At 41.1% G+C, this 19,415-nt stretch overlaps 1 protein-coding gene and 1 pseudogene across 1 annotated transcript in view; both read right to left on the minus strand.

Moving 5' to 3' along the window:
• The window catches only part of TMEM72 (transmembrane protein 72), a 63,246-nt gene extending 55,890 nt beyond the window's left edge, over positions 1 to 7,356 (minus strand). The window contains exon 1 of the mRNA XM_016428224.2: positions 6,825 to 7,356. Coding sequence (XP_016283710.1) covers positions 6,825 to 6,894 — 70 coding nt within the window. The 5' untranslated portion in view covers positions 6,895 to 7,356. The remainder of the gene's footprint in view (positions 1 to 6,824) is intronic.
• Positions 7,357 to 17,425: 10,069 nt separating this feature from the next.
• LOC100028866 (ADP/ATP translocase 3-like) lies at positions 17,426 to 18,251 on the minus strand (annotated as a pseudogene).
• Positions 18,252 to 19,415: the final 1,164 nt, after the last annotated feature.

Below are 19,415 nucleotides of genomic sequence, written 5' to 3' on the forward strand. Positions count from 1 at the left end.
CATAAATGCTCCCCTCCACTCCAGATCACTTTAGTTCCCTAATCTATAAAATGGGAAGAATAATAAATAGCACCTACCTCCCAGGATGGATGTGAGGATAAAATGAGATAATATTTGTAAAGTACTTTGTAAAACCTTAGAGCTGCCTCTAAGTACTAGTTTATTGTAATTGTTGTTGTCGTATTATAACTATTACTCAAAGGGCAGTCTGGTCCCATTGAAAGAGGGTTGGACCCAAAGTTAGCCCAGCCTTAAGTCTGCTTTCTCCCTCTAAGACTTAGGTTGTTATACCATGGGAAAACCACTTGACCATTCTTCCTCAGGTTCATCATCTAGAATGTGAAACCATTAATATGATCATAAGTTCACGGATTTAGAGATGGAAGGGACTTTAGAGACCACCAAGTTCAATCCACCCATTTTACAGATGAGAAAACTGACATCAGAAGGGTCAGAGTGGTCTGCCCAGGTTCATACAAATAGTAGAGGGCAGAGATAGGATTTCATTCTAAATCTGGGGAGCTTTAAGGTCTCTTCTGTCTATAAATCCTATAATTGTGTGACCTATGACTAGAAGGATTTGAGTCACTGAAAAGACACAAGGCTATTCAACTTCTTTCTAAACATATAGAAGCAGGGGTGGCCCTACATAAAATGACTTAGTGGGTCAAGTTGACCTTTGAAGGGTCAGCTACTTTTCCACAGAGAAAGCTGATATCCTCATGCTCTTTCCTTTTGCTGACTGTAACAATGGACTTACCTGCTTTATTCACACTGAGGTGGTAAATGAATGAGTGGATGGAATGCCTGGCCTGAAGTCAGGAAGACTCATCTTTGTGAGCTCAAATCTGGTCTTAGATACTTCTTAGCTGTGTGACCCTGGGCAAGTAACTTAACCCTGTTTGCCTCCGATTTTTCATCTAGAGAAAGAAATGGCATGGAAAAATGCTCAAAATACTCTAAATCATTACTGACTAGAAGCAGCTCTCTATAGAGGCAAAGAACTGGAAGTTGATGGAATGGCCATCAATTGGGGAAATGCTAAGCAAGTTATGTCATATGATTGTAATAGAATACTACTGTGTAGTAAGGAATGATGAGTGGGTGAGTTAAAAAGCAAACATGGAAAGATCTAAATGAAATTATGAAGAACAAAATGAGCAGAACCAAGAAAAAATTACATATAGCAACAGAAATATGATTTGAAAAACAACTGTGACTGTCCACCTCCAGAAAAAGAACTGATATGTAGACATATATACAACATACTTTTATATATATTTGTCAAATGATTCTTTCTCTAGTGTGGGGAAGAAAGTGAGGGAGAGAGATACATGGGAAATTTAATGTAACAAACAAACAAATAGATTTAAGCTTAAAAAAAAACACCCAAGAAATGGCAAACCATTTCAGTATTTCTGTCCCCAAAAACGACTGAGAATAGCTCTTCTATCATTTCATTGAATGTGATTCCACCTAATTCAAAAGATGAAAATATAGGCCCATAGATGCTCAGAATTTGGAGGGATCTTAAAGGTTATCTCATCCAACCCAATCATTTTACAGGTGATATAATTGAGTCAGAAATATAACAAGCCTCATTGAAAAGCCATACATCAAGTTGATGACCAATGGAACATGAACTGGTGTCTATCTCCAAAGCCATTGCTGACTGACTTTAATTTAATTTCAAACAATATTTATTGATCACTTACTGCTTACAGAGCTCTATCCTAGGAAAAATGATATCAACATTATATAAGACTGGGTCTCTGGAATGACTAATTGAGTAAATGACATATTAAGAGGTATCAGAATTTTAAGTTAAAGGGAAGAAGCTTTGGTAGACAGGATGAAAGAAGGAAGAATTTCAGAAATGAGTCAGTGTAACAGGATTTCTTTGGGCAGCAGGAACTCACTGGTAGCTGATTTTCTATTGTGTCTATGTTTAAGTTTAGCCTGAGTCATAGCATTATTCCTTGAACTAAAATAAAAGCCTGGCCACTGTTGAGGAATCAAGACTCCCCACCCAACTGGGCCATGACTACACACCCTTGAAAAGCTACGTAATCCAGGATTTACAACTCAGCTGGGAAATCATAAAAGGCAATCATGATCATTCATGAAATAGAGTAATGACTAGCAATGACATAGCACTTTAAGGTTTGCAAAGCACTTTATATATACTATTTCATTTAATCTTCACAATTACTTGCAACACCCATCAAATGTCTGAAGTAGGATTTGAACTCATGTTTTAATAACTCCAATTCTAATTCTTATGAAGTTCTTTTTTACCATGTGGGACAAAATAAACAATAATCCCTCTTCCAAATATAATACCCTTCTCTTCCTTTCCTTTCCCTTGCCTTGCCTTCCCTTCCTGTTCCCTTCTCTTGCCTTCCCTTCCTTTTCCTTTCCTTGTCGTCCTCTTGCCTTCGCGTCCCTTGCCTTGCCTTCCCTTCTCTTTCCTTCCCTTTTATTCCCTTCCCTTCCCCTCCCTTTTCTTCCCTTGTCTTTCCCTTCCCTCCCTTCTACTTGCCTTGCCTTGCCTTCCTTTCCTCTTCCCTTCCCTTGCCTTGCCTTGTTTTGCCTTCCCTTCCTTTTCCTTCTCTTGTCTTCTTCACCTTCCCTTCCCTTCCCTACCCTTGCCTTGCCTTCCTTTCCCTACCCTTGTCTTCTCCTTCCCTTGCCTTCCCTTGCCTTCCCTTCCCTTGCCTTCCCTTCCCTTGCCTTCCCTTGCCTTCCCTTCCCTTGCCTTCCCTTCCCTTGTCTTCCCTTCCCTTCCCTTCCCTTGCCTTCCCTTCCCTTGCCTTCCCTTCCCTTCCCTTGCCTTCCCTTCCCTTCCCTTCCCTTCCCTTTCTTTTGTCTTTGCCTTGACTCACCTCGCCTCATCTTCCCTTCCATCTGCTTTTCTTTTGACTGAATCTCCCTACTTTGCCTAGGATAGGAGTGTAATGATTACTCACAGGCCTTATCCCACTACTAATTGACTTTAACATGCACTATTTCCAGTCTTGACCAGTTTACTGGCCCAATGGCTCTCTGCACCTTGGGGATCATCAAATCAATGCCACTTATTATTATTAGCAATAATAATTAGCACACATGGAAAATATTTTATGTGATTGCACATGTAAAATTTATATCAGATTGCTTACTGTCTCAGGGAGTGGAGAGAGGGGAGAGAAAAATTGGAACTAAAAGTTTAGAAAAGAATGTTAAAATTGCTTTTACAATGCAATTGGGGAAAAATAAAATATTACAAAAATAATAATAATAAGGATTTTTCCTCATCTGTTGAGCCAAAAATCCTCCTCCTCTCTGTAACTTCAATCTATTGATCTGATTTTGCCTTCAAGGATCAAATCTGAACCATCTTTCATATGTTATCCATTCTATTTGAAGAAAGCTATACTTTTCTCCTCTAATATCTACTCTTATATATAAGGCAGATAGCCTTCATTCCTGTAGTTGACTCTCCTAGGGAATGGTTTTGAGTCTCTTTGCCATCTTGTTTGTGTTACTTTGGATTTACTCTGGCCTGTTAAAATTCCTTCTACAAAGTGGCACCATATTTAAAATATTAATTCCCATCTAGTCATGCTTTCCCATCTTATCTACTGAGACATCAAAAAGTAGCAATGAAATCATGATCTTTGTAGCATTTAAAAATTCATAAGAGTACTGGGGAAATAAAGGTAAAAAATGTAATGAACCTTGTCTTTGAGGAGCTATGGATGTCTTCTCAAATCATCCTTTTTAAATCAGGAGAGATGGTGCAATCTGAATTGAGCTTGCAATAAAGTTTGAAATTTGGTAGTTGAAGCTGTGAGGGACATTATTATTTCCAAGTATAAAAGATAGGATATGTGAATGCGAAGTGGGAAAAGTTGAGAAATGGTGGAGAAGGGTAAAAAGCCCTGTTCACTTGGAGCATAGAAGATATGAAGGGCAGTAATGGAAAATGTGACTGGACATGGAGGTTAGAGGCAGGCTGCAGAGGACTCACTAATGACATCAATGTTAATGGCTGGACTTTGAACGGAAAGAAAGGGCTGTGGTTAAGAGAAGTGATGTACAGACTGAGGAGGAACTTCAGTCACTACTGTGGGTATAGACACATTAGACTTTTTAACTGCCTTTGGTTAATCCATTAGGAGGACAGATTTATAATTTTTTAATGACTTCCAGACAAAAGCCATGTCTCTATTCCATTTACTATACTATAATCAACTCTCATTTATTTCTGCTAATGGAAGGGAACAGGAGGAGCATGAATAATCCAAAACGTCAGATAACATAAATATAGTCATTAGCTTTGAGTTCTCTTTTATAGATTCTCCACCCCCAGAAGATTTACCTTTTTATACTTTGCTCTTAAGTTAACCTAATGTACTGTCCTTTTTATATAAAGAGAAGACACTACTGTCCAGATTCCAGCAGAGCTTGTGCTTTGAGAGGGACTAGATTAGTGTTGAGTACCTGGGACCATGGCCAAACCTCTGAGGAAGTTGGAGATGCAGATGGTGGATCCTATATTCTAACCAATTGAATTAGTGAACCATCTTGTAAATGAGTTAGCATTTCCTACCATCTTCAAGGAATGGATGATAGAAATAAGGGACAGAAAACTTGCTAATTGATGGAGGGACTAAAGTGAGATTAAAAAAAAAATCCTGACATAATCTACATAATGACTGCCTTTCTCTTATCCATGACACTGATGGTCATGGGGTCATAGATTTAAAGTTAGATGGGATGTTAAAGAGCATTTAATCAAACTTGAAGCTGAAGTCCAAAGAGGATGATTGACTTTCCCAAAATCAAATAGGAAATGAGTGACTGGCAGGAGTTGAACTCAAGTCCTTTGACTCTAAATCAAATACTCTTTCCACTAGACCACACTGTTGATGATACTCATGGTCATAATAAGAAATGCTCTCAGGAACAGCTAGGTGACTCAGTGGATTGAGAGCCAGGCCTAGAGATGGGAGGTCCCCGGTTCAAATCTGACCTCAGGCAAGTGTGACACTGGGAAAGTCACTTAACTCCCATCACCTAGCCCTTCCTTCTCTTCTGTCTTGGGACCAATCCACAGTATTGATTCCAAGTTGGAAAGTAAAATTTTTTTAAAGCAATGATTTCATCCACCTATGCAGCATCCACAAAATATTAAATATCTTATCTTGGGACTGTGTCTACATGAACTCCACTTATAAAAGCTGAGAAGGATGGGAAATAATAGTAATGAATTTTCATTAATATAGCTCTTGGGGGCTTACTGAAGACTTTAATGACAACAATAATCCATATTTCTCTAGTTCAGTGGTTCTCAACTTGTGGGTCGAGACCCCGGCGGGGGTTGAATGACCAAAACACAGGGGTCACCTAAAGCCATTGGAAAATACATATTTCCGATGGCTTTAGCCGCTGAGAAATCACACTACTTTACAGCAAGATCTCAGAAAGAATGGGGAACCTGCTGCCCGAACATTGTACTAATATTAGTTACTTATCAGCAGCCCTCCCCCTATGAGGGGGATGGATTTACCCTGTTGCCTGGAGACCGGAACTCAAACAGAGACCCAGAGAGCACCTAGGCACTGGCTCCAGAGGGGTTAAGTACGAGTCCTGGAGCGGATAACTCCTGGAGTGGATAACGGAGCTGAGTAAAGTGAAGCAAAGTGAAGCCTCAGCTCGAGCTGGAGGGAGACGACAGGAAGAAGAAGGCAGCATTTGCGGACCCCCTCCCCAGGCAGGACTTACCTCCCGCCCCAGTGCTCAGGCTGCGTCCTGCTGGATTAATATTTATCAACATATAATTAAATATTGTTTTGTGATTAATCACTATGTTTAAATTATGTTTGATTTGTAGCAATGAGAAAACATAATGCATATCAGATATTTACATTCCGAATCATAACTGTAGCAAAATTACAGTTTTGAAGTAGTCACCAAAATCATTTTTTGGTTTGGGGTCACCGCAACATGAGGAACTGTATTGCGAGGTCATGGCATTAGAAAGGTTGAGAACCACTGCTCTAGTTAGAGGCTTCGAAAGCATTTCCTGATGGTGCTCCTGTGAGATGGGGTCATCTTCTCCAAGTGAGAAGACTAAGGCTCAGATTGGTTGCCTAACTTCATGTAGATAGCAAGTGTTGGAGCTGGGCTATGCATGGAAGTCTTTCCTTTCCACTGTAAAACAAATCCTTAGAAGTGCCTGGATTCCTGCAGCCATTCTCTCATTTCCCTCTCTGCTTTTGTGAAAGGGACAGATAGGGGTTACCTTTTGGGGATCTTGCTCTATCTCCAGGGAATACCTATCAGAGAATGTGAGAGCCAGGAGGGAACTGGGAGACCATCAAGTCCCATCCTTTCAAGTCCAGCAAAATGAGAGCCCAAGAAGAATAAAGTACAGCTTTTGTAATACAAGCAAGCCTATGAATTTCCCACTGCTACCTGTCAATCACTTTATTTACTCATTAAACAGATAGATAATGTCGTACACAGTCTACGCCAATGGAGAAGTTTCTCCTACCCTGGGAGAAAGCTGTAACATTAACCCCAGTGCATGCCTTTCACTTGGCTAGAGTGGGTACAACTTGGTAAGTTTTGAGCGGGTGGCCAGTTCCGTATACCATCATCCCGGAAACGACCCGCCCCGGGGTCTTGGGGAAGAAACCCCGGAGGCATGGAGAACAGTGACAGGTCAGCTGAATGTCTCTTTCCCCTTGTCTGTTTCCGTTCCCAGCTCCTTTGATAGGACTGTTTGCTACTGAACACACCTGAGGCAGCCAAGAAGCAGGAAGAGATTGACTTACCTGCTGCTGTGGAGATGCCCAAGAATCGACAGGAGTACTCCAGTCCAGTCCAAAATGCCTGCCGCTTCATCCTTGTCCTTGAAGTGGGGGCGGCCAGCCAGGAGAGGCAGCCCAGGCTGCCCTTGCTAACTAGCCCTGGCTCTTGCCTGCATGTCTCCTCAGAAGAACGCAGGGACCCGCAGGAGCTCCCAGAGTCCCAATGACCTTTCTGAAAGAGGCGTCCCCTCCCATTTGGTTTCCTAGAGGACCGTGCCTGCGGAGGCCCCGAGGGCAGAGTGGAAGCCAAACAGGTTGTGGCTACATCCAGCCAGCTAATGCCGCTTGGGTTCCCTCCCAGAAGTGTGAATAAAAATCACCTTTCCTGCTCTCAGCCTCGCTCCCCCTTCCTACGCTGTCTCAATGATTGTGCTTAATAATTACCTTGTCAGAATTCCTTTCAGAGGCTGCAGCTATGTGCTGCTGGATACACTGTGGCTCCCCCCACCCCCAGATTCACTTTGGAGTTGCTGTTGGACTGTAGATCAATCTGATTAAAGGCACATAAACTCCTTAGTGCTGGAGGGCAGCTCACAACAGCATCAATTAACTGTTTGTGGCCAGGGAGCAGACTGGGGCTCCTTGTCAAAACCTGCCCATTGACAAAGCTCCACATTGCACCTGACCTGGGCAAAGGTGAGAGCCCGACTGGAGATTATGTCCTACTGTGTGTGTCCTACTGTGTGTGTCCTACTGTGTGTGTCCTACTGTGTGTGTGTGTGTGTGTGTGTGTGTGTGTGCTCAGGGAAGTTTATGACAAGGTCATTGTACCCTTTTCTAGCTAAGGGCTAAAAGAGGATTTTGGGCAGTTCTGTGATCTTGGACTTAACCTCCTTGAAAGAAAAAAGGAGTTGTTCTAGATGGCCTCTGAGGTCCCCTCTAGCAGAGGATCTGGGATCGGAAGATCTCATGTCTTTTTGGAGAATTTGCACCGTTGTGGTTAAATTGGATGTTCTTCTTTTTGCTTCCCAGGCTCTGCAGTGGCTATAAATCGAACCACAGGCTCAGCAGTCATAGAAGAATTCCAGATGCCAGGGATGGCTCCTGGGAGCTTAAAAAAGTCAGTTTAGTATGAAATGTTGGTGTGTGTTAATGGCTGCCTTTGGAAAAATGGGACCTCAAGGGGGATGGAAAAAAAAAGAAAAAAGAAAGGCATATTCATAATTCATAGCAATCCCTGGGCTCTGAAGATAGATATGGCTGCCAAGGGGTGTCTTGTGTCTGGTTTTAGAACTTTGGGAAAACCATAAGTATCATCCACAGAAAGGGAAATTATCAGGTCCATAAGCCTAACAAGATATTAGAGAACAGACGATACCTATTTAATGCAACAATCACTTTTGCCCAGAGCTTGTCTCTCTGATGGGATTGGCCAGGCATCATTCTGCCCCACATGTGCTCATTTTTCCCTGCTCGGTCTCTGGAGAGGGCAGCCATATTCCATTAGTTGCCCTTCCTCTGGGAGGGAAGGGCCTGGAAAAGTGCATGATTGAAACAATGTCAGCAAAGGGAGATCTTCCTTAATCTGGCTCCAGGTTGAGCAAGAATAGGAACATCCAAGAAAATACAGGGCTCTGGGAGTGGACCTGTACTTTCTGTTGATGTTGAGAAGCATGGCAAAGAGACTTAGAGGGGCCATGTTCATTGTCTTTAGGGTTTGAAGAGCTGTCATGTGGAAGAGAGTGCAGACTGGTTTTGGTTGGCCTCAGGGGGCAAAATTAGGAGGAATGGGTAGAGGAGAGAGAAAGGTAAACGTGGGCTTGATGAAAGGAAAATAAGGTTCTACCAAGATGGAATGTGCTGCCTTAAGAGTTAGTCAGTCTCCCCCAACCACACACCTCATCCCACCTTGAAGCTGAATGCCCTCTAAAAATACACTACAGAGCATAATATCATGGAAAGAAGGCTGGATTTGAGTCCAAGTCCCAACACAGTAATTTTTTTGGGGAAAATCGGAGCAAATCTTTGAATGTTTGAGCCTACCTCAATTTTCTCGTTTGCACAATGAAGGGCTTGGATTATGTGACCTAATCTGTGATCCCAGTTGGATTTTTTTTTTCCTGGCATGGGGTAGGATAGATGGCTCCTGCGATCCTTTTCAATTATGAAATTTTGTGATTTTCTAATCTCAACTGTACTACCACCTAGGAATTTTGGCATTCGATCCCAGCTGCTTTGTGGAAAACATCCAACTCCTCACAAACTAAGAGGCCTTTCTTTATTTCAATAAAATAAGACTTACAAGTGGTAGCTTGGTGCAGTGGGATGCAGGAACCGTCCCAGAATCAGGAGACACTTCAGTTTCAATCCTGGCTCTGGTATTTGTTAGCTAGGAGAGTCTGGGCAATGCTACCAGCCATTTCGCCTTAGTTTGCTCATCCATAAAACATCTATAAAAAAAGGAGAAATACCCCTTCTGTTTGATAGCTGTGGTAATGTTGACAAGAAAGATTACAAAGAAAGTGCTCCGAGAACCTCTATGTGCCATGTAAATATGGGTTGTTATTAATAGAAAGAAGAGTGAAAATGAGTCCCCAGTAGGACCAGAAAAGCTGTTAAAGACCCTGTAACTAATTCTCATTAGTTTGTCAGCCAGATGGTTTTTCCCTAGGACTGATATCTTGAGGGGGCTGATCTGGGGGCAGGTTCAAAATATGCATCCAAAGAGATTTTAAAATATTCCCTGGGCCCTGCCATCTTCTTTATTTATCATTTTTTGCATGATTGCAAATATCTGGGAATTGCTTTTCCACATGCATCTTCTTGAGAGTGACCTGGCAACTATGAACACTCACCAGAGTCACTTCTTTTTTCTTGGGGGGGGGTAGGGGGTGTTCAGGAATGCAAAATCACCATCTCCAGAGAACAAGGTTCTTTCTTTAAAAGAATTTTAAAAAGAAATTGTGTGGGTGGGATGTACCATATTTTAACCAGAGTCTCAGAGTCACTGGGCAGAAATCCTCCCTTATGGACCATTGAGGATAAAGAGATTCATAATTAATTAGAGCCTTTAAAATAAGCAAGGATCTGACAGGACAAGAATAAGTATTGAAGGATAATCCATTTGTGGAGAACCACCTGTGCTCTCCCAGGATGTCATTCTCATATAAATGGCTCCTCATGTTAATGTGAGAGTTTCATATCTCATAGGGCTTTCAAAGACTTTAGGAATCCTATCCACCATGTTGGTTGGGAACATAGCATTTATTACCCCCAGTGGATCTAAAGGAAGATGTGTGGGAGAGAAAGGAAAGGAAAGGAGAGAAGAAGGGAGAAAGGAAGAGAGGGAGAGAGACAGAGAGAGACAGAGACAGAGACAGAGAAACAGAGAGAGAGAATATACTATATTGACACAAGAGAATTTAGGATGCCAATGAAGGAAAGAAGTTTAGAGGTCATCTAGTCCAACAACCACATTTTTCAGATAAGGAAATTGAGGTCAATCAATGGATTGGAGAAGTGGCTGACACATTGTAGGTGCTTAATAAATAAATGCTTATTGGATTGACTTAGTTTTAGTGATTTGCCCAAATTCTCATGCCTATGTATAATTAGAAATCTTGAACCCTTAGACTCCATTTCCCAGAATTCTTTTCCTGTCCCAAGAATCCTTTTCCCTTAGTTCTTGTTAGCATCCTTACGTTATTGTTTTTAAGTTGAATGTTTGTTCTGCTCTTGCTCCGTCATACAGGGCTGGGAAAGTGAGTTTTCTTTACTGAGGTTTTCTTCCCTTGCTTCATGTTTGTTATTAATAAAATCTTATAAATATAATACTTGGCGTATTGGATATTAATTTTAAAATCTACACCTAGTTGGTTTCAGAACCAGGGCTAGAACTCGGTTCCACATGATCAGTACAATACTTTTTCCACTACAGCAGAGTCTAAATGCTGTTTTACCTACAACTTTTTAATACTAGTTGTTCATTCAAGCACATGTGGTTAATCTATGCCCAGACCTTTGGGTCTGGGTTCATACAGGGCAGAGTTGATCTTGAAAGCTTAGCGATACCAACTCTATGACTTGCATCTCCACCCGGGATTTGCCCAAGGAATATCAGATTTTGGCACCAAGCCCAGGTGTGAGGATAGGTATATAGATGATTAAGACAAGGTCTCTGCCCTCAAAGAGATCAGAATCTCAGAATTATTATGCTGGGTTTGAATTATTCTTTACTACATGTTTAAGGTTGTGTCAACAAGATAGTGAAACAGCCCTAATCCCTTCAGTCAGCTGAGTGAAGAAATCAAACTGGTTTGTAGGCTCCAAAGGGGTTGGGCCCATGTCTCATTCATTCATGAATTTTAAAACTAATGAGGGGCTACTGTATGAAAAGAACTTTTTTCGTTATTGCAGGGGACACAAAGAAAAATAAGAAATAGCTCTTCCCTTGTGAAACTTAAAGTCTAATGGAGAAATAAGATGTGTAAATGGATTTCTATAATCTAAGAAATTGTGTCAACTATATTTCAGAGTTACATGGTAGAATATAATAAATACTGGACTTGAAATGAGAAGATATGGATTCAGATTCTAGGTGTGTTTACTACTATTGGGTCTATGACTTTGGGCAAGAGGAAACAGTTAGCAGACCTAGATTGGAATCCCAATTCTCTCCCTTTCTGCAATTTCTTCACCTGTAAATAATAACTGCTAATATTTATATAGTGTTTTGAAGTTTGGAGCATTTAAAAACATAGTCCTTACCTTCTGATCTAATAACAACTCTAAGACAGAAGGGCAAAGGCTAGGCAACAGGGATTAAGTGACCTGCCTAGGGTCACACAGCAGGAAGTGTTTGAGGCTAGATCCAAACCCAGGTCATCTTGACTCCAGGCCTGGTGCTCTATCCATTGTGCTCTATAGTTGCCCCTATTAATGACACTTTTTGATCCTCATCACAATGCTAGGTGGTAGGTGCTATTGGTATTTCCATTTTTCAGATGGGGAAACTGAGGAATAAGGGAACTTGAGGAAATTTTCCAGGGGCATATAACTAGTAGGTGCCGGAGACAGGATTTGAACTCATATGTTCCTGACTTCAAATACTGAGCTTAATTCACTGATCCACCTGGTGGTCTCAGTAAAATAAAAGGATTGGCTTTGATGTTTGATAAACTGCTTATTCACTTTGAACCTCAGTTTCTTCTTTTATAAAACTGGGATAATAATATCTGTAGAACTTATCTCACAGGGTGATTGTGAGGGTCAAATGAGAAGCTGATTTTACCCTTTATAACATTTATAGTTGTAAAGCACCATATGTAATTTGGAGGTTCTTATTTGTGTCTCGGACCCCCGTGACAATGTGGCGAAGCCTAGGCATCCCTTCTCAGATTTGTGTTTTCAAAGGATCAAAATAAAATATAGAGGATTCCAGAGGAAACTGAAGGTTAGTGAAAAATGAAGATACCATTTATTTTCCTTTTACAAGTTTACTTTATTTTATTAACTTTCCCCATGGACTCATTTTGGGTCTGTGGCTCCCAGATTAAGAACTCCTGAGATAGATGGAAATTGGAAATATTCTTTTATTGATGATGATGATGATGATGAAGCTTTGGAGTGTTTGTGAGAGAACTCTCTAGTGCAGGTTATAATCTCTTTATTCTTTTGCTTAATGCATTGTTGAGTTGAAAAGAAAACAAAACACAACAAAATCTCTTGGGTGCTAAACCTAGTGATAAGATTCTCCACACCTAAGTAGGTTGGTCTTTGGATGACAGGAATGCACAGTCTAGCAATGGGCATATACACATGACGCTTTTCTATTTGTTGGGGACCTGCTAGAACTTGTAATCTCTTTGTAGACCCTTTGAGTGTCCAGGGTCATTTCCTCAAGCAAAAAAAGTGGTGGACATGGAGTCAGGAAGACCTGAGTTACTTACTAGCTCTGTTACCCTGCCTCAGTTTCCTCATCTGTAAAATGATGAAAATCATTGCACTTTATATGCTTATCATGAGGACCAAGTGAGACAATATATGTAAAGTGCCTTGCAGACCTTATGAGTGCTAGATAAGCACTGGCTATTATCATTATTCTTCACTATGATGAGGCATTAGAGGAGGAAGAGTAATAGTAGTAAGACAACTTGGTGACACAGTGGGTAAAGTTCTGGACCTGCGATCAAGACCTAAATTCTGATCTGACCTCAGACATTTATTGTGTGTAGGACTCTGGGCAAGTCACATCACCTCTATTGGTATCCTCAACTGTAAAATGGGGATATGAATAGCACCTAAGACTGTGAGGATCAAATGAGATAAAATGCTTAGCACATTATCTGGCACATAGTGGGCACTGCACAAAATGCTGGATATTATTGTTATTGTTGTTGTATTAGTAGTAGGATTAACATTATTTATTCATATCAAGATTGGTTATGTTGTTATTATTACAGGAAAGTGTATCATTACCAAACTTTTCCCATCATGCATTCCCATCTATAAACACCCCCTCCCTAATTCCTTCTTGCTTATTTAATCAATGAACCAGCACTTAAGTATTCATTAAGTCTTTATTATGAGAAAGAATAGGATTAGGCCCTGGAGATGAAGACAAGAGCAGCCCTTGCCTTCAAAGAGATCGCATCCTAATGGAGATGACAAATTATAGGTCCTACACTATTAATCTTTCCTATGTACTGTAGACTGTACAGAAAAATGGAAATTAAGAAGGACACAATGAAGATAAAATACATAGCATCTTAAAAGAATTTTATTTTTTCAATGGTCAAAATCCTTTGGCTTTCAACTAAAACAGCATTAATAATAATAATTTTCAATGAGAGCAATGTGACGAATTTGCTTCATATTTTTAAAAATCTTGATTAAAGAGATCAAATTGGGGGCAGATGGGTGACTCATTGGATGGAGAGCCAAATCTGGCCTCAGACACTTCCCAGCTGTGTGACTCTGGGCAAATCACTTAACCCCCATTGCCTAGCCCTTACCACTCTTCTGCCTTGAAACCAATTGACAGTATTGATTCCAAGATGGAAGGTAAGGGTTTTAAAAAATATAAATAAAGAGATCAAATTCAGTTTATTCCAATACTTAGTTTTATTAACTATCTGCTGAAATGGGAAGGAATATAGACAACCATCAGAACAGACAAAAAAAACCTGAATTCAAATTTATCCTTTGACACATGGTGTGACCCTGGGCAAGTCACTTCAACTCTTCCTGTCTCAGTTTCCTCAATTGTAAAATGGGGATATTAATAGGACCTACCTCCCAGGATTGTGAGGATTAAATGAGATACAATATTTATAATGTATATCAGGTGTAGAGGTGAACACTTGTCATCCATGCTAATAGGGGAGAGTGAGACTGATGTTGAAGTGTTTTGAGTGGCAGCAGGAATAAAGTCTGTCAAGAATCTACACTATGTCCAATTGTGTGTGTATGTGTGTGTGTTAATGAAAGCAATCCAAATCTTTAGTCCCTAGAAGTGTAACTTCCTATAAGAAGCTTTTATGGATTCTTCAAATTATTAGTGCTCTTGCCTCCAGCCTTCCTCCTCTCTGCCCCAATTCATTTTATGGAGGTCATATTTGCTTTGCCATGACCAGTTCTTCCATTTCTCCAGTAGAAGACAAGCATCTCTAGAGCAGGCAGTATTTTGATTTTGTCTTGGAAGCCACAATGGCTGCCACCCAGTATTTACTAAATAAATAAGTCAGACATCACCAGACTCTATTTCTGTTCAGCCTTTCCCCATCACACACAGCCCTTCTCTACTTCTGGTCTGTCTCGTTAATTTTCAAAACAACTCTCAGGAATGGTCAGTTTTACTCTGTTTGAGAGATTCCACGAAAAGGGCCAAATAACCAAGGAACATGCGAGTTTTCACTTCCTGAATTATGCCTTTCAGCCCATCAGCATTAATGATTATTACTGGCAATTCCCACCCCCTAAACACACCCCTTCAGGTCTCACCTGGAATAGAAAAGAATTGCAATTTGCCACTGCTCTAGGGTTTGGCCATTTTTACACAACTCACCTGGCCTGAGCTTCTGAGCAGGTAAAGTTCATTAAAGGGAGTGGAGGGAGAGGATCAGGGAAGGGTATCCCTGAGTGGCCAAGAGGAGGGCAGAGCCAGGAATCCTAACTAGTCTCTCCTTTTTGCCCCTTAAACCTGGGCAGGGGCAAACCAAGCTCTTGTGTAGGCTTCAGGACTCACTGGGGCTGCCACTCAGGAGTGGTACAGAGAGCAAACATAACATTGCTCATAGGGATGGGTTAAGCAGCTCAGCCCAGTCGGACACAGTTCGCCTCCTTGGTGGTTGCTTCCTGGCCCTGGGTGTTATTCTGAAGAAGTAGGGATGGGAAGAGGAGAAAAGAGGGTGCTGAGTAAGCAGCCCAAGGCAAGGGATGGATAGGAGTGGGTTGGTACCATCTCTTCTTTTGCTTCTTCAAGGACTGGTGTAACAGGGTTAACTTACCTACACCTGACACCTGGTTATGTAGGGAGGGAGGACTTTGGAGGAGCATTAAGGACTTTCTATTTGCAGCTCAAACCTGCCCTGGCTTCTGAGCATGCTTGGTTCCACCCAGAGTAACTGAGGACCTGTGTTCTCCTTCTCTTGGTTTTTGTAAGCCCACGTAGGGCTAAATGTGACACCACAGTCATCTCTTCCTACAGGCTAAGTGAAGAGGCCAGTGTCAACTCATATATCAGAAACGAGCAAACATTGATGGGTCTCTAAAATTTTAAAGAAAATACAATAAAAGAGAAAAGTTCCATTTTCTTCTTAAAAATTTCCAGCCTTCTGGAGGCAGAGTCAAGATGGTGGAGTAGATGAGCTCTCCAACATCCCCTCCAAACACCTTGAAAATAAGATTGATTCTGGAGCGGTAGATTCCAACAAAAGGTCAAAGTGAGACATTATTCCAGATCAAAACAAGTTCTTAAGAGATTGGAAAGAAGATCATTAAAAAGGTTGGAGGAAGGTGACATGGAAGCCACGTGGACGAAATGCTAGTGGTGGGACTACATCCTACTGATAGAAACAGCAGCAATTTAAAGAGCTCTCAAGCCAGAGGGAATCACACCACCTTGGAAGTACCTAAACTTCAAAGGCTCAGAACTAGCTGTGAAAACAGCAGTGTGAAAAGGTGTGAAGCCTGAGACACAGCCCCTCACTATCCCCATCCATTGGGAAAAGAGACCAACATTAACCTAAAGTTGCAAATCAAGAAGTTGATAGAAAAAATGAGTAAAGAAACAAACAAAATGACAATAAAAAGCCACTATGGTGCTGAGAAGATCAAAACACAAACTCAGAAGATAACGGAGTGAAAACAGGTATGAGCAAAGTCTCCAAGGGGGGAAAAAAAGCATGAATTGGACACAAACCCAACAAGAATTATCAGTAGAACTTGAAAAATGATTTTTGAGGGGGCATCTGGGTAGCTCAGTGGATTGAGAGCCAGGTCTAGAGATGGGAGGTCCTAGGTTCAAATGTGGCCTCAGATACTTTCTAGCTGTGTAACCTTGGGCAAGTCACTTGACCCCCATTGTCTAGTCCCTACAACTCTTCTGCCTTGAAACCAATACACGGTATTGATTTCAAGATGAGAGGTAAGGGTTTAAAAAATGATTTTCAAAATCAAATAAGAGCAGTAGAAGAAAAATAGTTGTATTAATAGATGGGGCTAATTGTTTTGACTTTGTGTAAATAATTTACAGCAAGTTTCTCTAATAAAGGCCTTATTTTACAAATGTATAGGAAACTGAGCCAGATTTCTAAAAATAAAAATCATCCCCCAGTCTACAAATGGTCAAAGGATATAAACAGGCAGTTTTCAGAAGAAGAAATCAAAGCTTTTAGTAGTCACTTGAATGGGGCAGGTAGGTGACTCAGAGGATAGAGAGCCAAACCTAGAGATGGGAGGTCCTGGGTTCAAATATGGCCTTAAAAAGTTCCAAACTACATGATCTGCTGGTTCTTTATCTGTAAAATGGGGATAATAATAACCCCTGTCTCCTAGGGTTGTAAGGCTAAAATGAAATAATTTATGTAATGTGCTTTACAGATCTTAAAGTGCTACAGACTATTGGATATTATTATGTAGGGTTTAATTTGTCATTTCTTTTTTTCCTTAGAGTGTTCTATGTTTTTATTGTTTTACAGCAGAATGCACAACACAGATGATCATAACTGCCCCAGTCAACTGTGCAAAATAGTATATATAGTACTTAAATGGGAGGTGTGAGATTTTAAAATAATACTTAAATACAAATGTATGGTCCTACAAAATAGCATTAAACTAGATGGTCTAAGTTGATCTGCCTCCTTGGACCCACAGTAACTGTTATTTCCCCCCAAACCAATAGAATCAATACAATGAATCATCATCAGCTTCATTGTGTGAATAATGGATCCCAATAAATGAGTCCCTTTTTCTTAGAGCTTTTCCTGGCTCCTCTACAGACATCATCTGGCCTGGATAAAAAGACAACAGGAGTTTCTTGAAGGTCTGTGGTCCAAAATGCTAAGTGTGGTTAAGTTTTCTACATGATTCTACAGTCACTGTTTCCATTTTTAGTTAGGATGTGCTTAGATTACTCTCTTCAGTTCTTCACACAGGACAAGTACAAAAGCTGCACCCATGGCCCTAAGAACACTGGACCAGGCGCCCTTGAAGAAAGTTTTGTCATCCTCATCTTTAGCCATCTTCCTCCAGCAGGCAATTGTCCCAGTGAACGTGGTATCAGCTCCTTTGTGCCCAGACTGCATCCTTATTCTCCAGCTTACTGTATCCAAGGGATGGGAAACCACATTGGCTATAACAGTCACTGTTTGTGCAATAATCCGATTTATCACAAGAGGAGGGCTCTTAGGATCTGGAAGCATGCCTTTTGCTGTATCATCGATTCCAAAGTAGGCTGCTAGGGAGACATTAAAACCTTGATATAAGCTCCGGATTCCATCAAACTTGGTGATTTTCACGAGGCAGTTTCTCACAGTACCAGATTTCCCAACATCAGCTGCCAAGAGGGTTCTTGCAACATCCAAAGGGTAGACAAAGCAGAGAGAAGTGGCTCCAGATAACTAGCAAAATACCTTCAAAATTCTGTGTGTATGTCCACTCCTCCCCCAAACACCTGCTTACACTTATCCTTAAAGGCAAAGCAAAGGGCCTGGGTGGGGAAATATCTGATGGCATTTTCCAGGTTATCCTGCCAGAAGGAAAGCATCCCTTGTTCCTTTGGAATGGACTATAGAGTCCACAATGCCTTTGGTACTGCTTATCTGCAGCAATTTGTTTACTTGCATGCTGTGCCTGCAATAGTAGATTGACTCTCTCGATGGGGACCATCGAGGTCTTGGAAATAGCATGGGCGATGCCACTGGCCAAGAAGTCCTTGGCCTGTTCTGTCATCGTGACAGAGGGGAAAGGTGGTGGAATTGGAAACAGAAAGCAGGTGTAAGAGGGCTGAAAGCTGGGGAACTCTTTGCTATCTCAATGTGTCATTTCTTCACTCAGTCTAGGAGTGGTATAGATCTGGGGCCATGTGAAAGCCACAAAGAGGCAATTTAGAGTAGACCTGAAGGAGTCCTCAAATCACAGTTTTAGAGTAGCAAGATCTCTTGAGACCATTTACACCAAATTGTTCTTTAAGAAGAATTATCCTCTATAATAAATGCAACAAGTGGTCATTCAGTCTTTGCTTGTAGTCCTTCGGTAAGTGTGAACTCACTATTTTCTATGGCAGCCCATTCCACTATTCTGTAACTCTAATAATTTTTTCTTCTTTCTATCAAGGCTAAATTTGTCTCTGTAACAATTCAAGTATCTCAAATGGGTTATGTTGCTTAGGAATGGACTATTTCGAAGACAGTGGGCTCTTTCTCAGCAGAGGCTTATAAATAGAAATTGAATGATCCCTGTCATAGATCTTGTAGAGGAGAATTCTATTTAGTTATGGGCTGGACTTGTTGGCCTCTGAGGTCCCTTCCTTAAAAACAAACAAAAACGAAACTCTAACCTTCCATTTTTAAAATCAATACTGTGTATTGGTTCCAAGGCAGAAAAGTGGTAAGGAGTGGGCAATAATAGTTAGGTGACTTACCCAGTATCACACAGCTAGGATGTGTCTGAGACCAGATTTGAACCCAGGACCATCTATCACTCAGCCTGGCTCTCAGTCCACTGGGCCACCCAGCTGTCTCCTCTGAGGTCCCTTCTAACTTTGAGATTCTGGGACTGTGAATCTAGGGCAGGGATTTTATTTCTTTTTAAAAAAAACATTAGTTTATTTGGTCATTTTCATACATTATTCATTGGAAACATAGATCATTTTCTTTTCCTCCCCCCCCTCCTCCCACCACCTCTCCCCTAGCCAACGCGTGATTCCACTGGGTATCACATGTGTCCTTGCTCCGAACCCATTTCCTTGTTGTTGGTATTTGCATTAGGGTACTCATTTAGCTTCTCTCCTCAATCATATCCCCTCCACCCCTGTAGTCAAGCAGCTGCCTTTCCTCAGTGTTTTTACTCCCACAGTTTGTCCTCTGCTTGAGGATAATTTTTTTTTCTCATAGA

The sequence above is a fragment of the Monodelphis domestica genome, chromosome 1 (assembly GCF_027887165.1).
Source record: "Monodelphis domestica isolate mMonDom1 chromosome 1, mMonDom1.pri, whole genome shotgun sequence".
Classification (NCBI taxonomy): Eukaryota; Metazoa; Chordata; class Mammalia; order Didelphimorphia; family Didelphidae; genus Monodelphis; species Monodelphis domestica.